The sequence below is a fragment of the Eurytemora carolleeae genome, unplaced genomic scaffold (genome assembly GCF_000591075.1).
Source record: "Eurytemora carolleeae unplaced genomic scaffold, Eaff_2.0 scaffold1338, whole genome shotgun sequence".
NCBI lineage: Eukaryota > Metazoa > Arthropoda > Copepoda > Calanoida > Temoridae > Eurytemora > Eurytemora carolleeae.
Window position 1 is genome coordinate 74,551 of NW_019397223.1, and position 1,549 is coordinate 76,099.

At 32.7% G+C, this 1,549-nt stretch overlaps 1 protein-coding gene across 1 annotated transcript in view; it reads left to right on the plus strand.

Annotated features, from left to right (window-relative positions):
• Positions 1-1,316: 1,316 nt before the first annotated feature.
• LOC111712846 (putative glutathione-specific gamma-glutamylcyclotransferase 2) overlaps positions 1,317-1,549 on the plus strand; it is a gene marked incomplete in the record, with an annotated part of 6,863 nt that continues 6,630 nt past the window's right edge. The window contains 1 exon segment of the mRNA XM_023487590.1: positions 1,317-1,459. Coding sequence (XP_023343358.1) covers positions 1,380-1,459 — 80 coding nt within the window.

The following is a 1,549-nucleotide window of genomic DNA, read 5'->3' on the forward strand; positions in this document are numbered from 1 at the left end:
CCAATGTTCACAACCGACCTAGTTAATCTATATAATAGGAATATCTTCAAAACATCTCTGTACATTTATATCTTTCAAGATGAAAAATGTCGTCTTATGCGCAATTTATCTTTATCTATTATAATACTTAGTAATATTATAGATAAAACTGCAGGGGCCTAGTAGGAGGTTTAGCCTATGGGGGTGAACTTTTGTGAAGTTTGTTTGTTGTGCACCCCCCGTAACGGTTGATGTGCACCTCCCTAAAATAACCGTAAAAGAATTAAAATTTAAAATTTATATTAATCTACCTGACTATTAGTCATCTTACCATAATTACCAATCATACCATTAAAAAATCTAGTTGTAAAAGAGCAAACAACTTTTAAAAAAATATATATTTGTATTCTTTTGAGTATATCATATCAAAATGATATCAATATCAATTATAATTAGATTATACTGGAGACAGTATTATATTTAAAGCTTTTTTACGATAGAAATGTTCTCAAATTTCCCTATATAAATATTCCCTAACCAATAAATAAGCCCGGTGGGTGTGCAGTTTGCTTCTACATTATACATATTGATGATGAAGATTGTTCAATCCAGGGGTTAATATAATAAAAATAAAAGAATTTTTGGTAAAAAGTTATGGAAACATGCAGCTGTTTTCAACCATTAAAAACGGGTTAAAAATAGCATAAGATTAAGGTACAAGAAAAAATTTGAGAAATTATCATAAAACGGACAAATTGTGACATTGTCAATTGATAAGAAAAGAATATATATTAGGGCCTGCCTCTCGCTCTAGTGGGGGGTGAACGGCCATTTTCCTGTACTGTTTCCATACTGCAGGTGTACTTCACATACTCGCTCTGGCTGGGGGGGGGGGCCTAAGGGGTGCATGTCTAGGGGTGCATAGGGGTATCGCCCCCCCACCCTCCACTACACCACTGGATAAAAGTGAAGTAGTTATTGACAATTCCCATGAAAACTCAGGATATAAATACTGAATTGAAACACCAGGTCGGTCCGGTAGGGTATACTTGTAGTATAATTTCCAAACCAAATATTAGAGAAAGTACGCAGAGTACGGTTCACAGTGGATTTTATATAGTATTCTCTAGCAGACAGTGTGGAGTTGTAGATATACTATATGTCAACATATTAAAACTAAAACATTACAACCTACAAAATTCACATCATTAGCTGATAGTTATAAACGTAAAATCAGTTGTACTTTCTATCTAAACTGTGTTCGCCGAAAAAATACAATTTTTTTTGATATTTTAATTTTAGATAAATATTCATTTAATTGTTTTAATTTTAGATATAAAAACATTAGATAAAAATAAATAAGAGAAAATAGAGACAGTGGAAAAATAAAAAATAATAAAATGTGGCTTTTTGGATACGGTTCTTTAGTTTGGAAAGCTGGGTTTCCATATACTAAGCGGGTACTAGGCTACGTCAAGGGGTATCTTTAAATGGAGAGTCACTAGAATTACGTCTTATCGTCTTATATACAGAACAGACCTTGTAAGGAAAAAGCACTTCCATGTTGTTA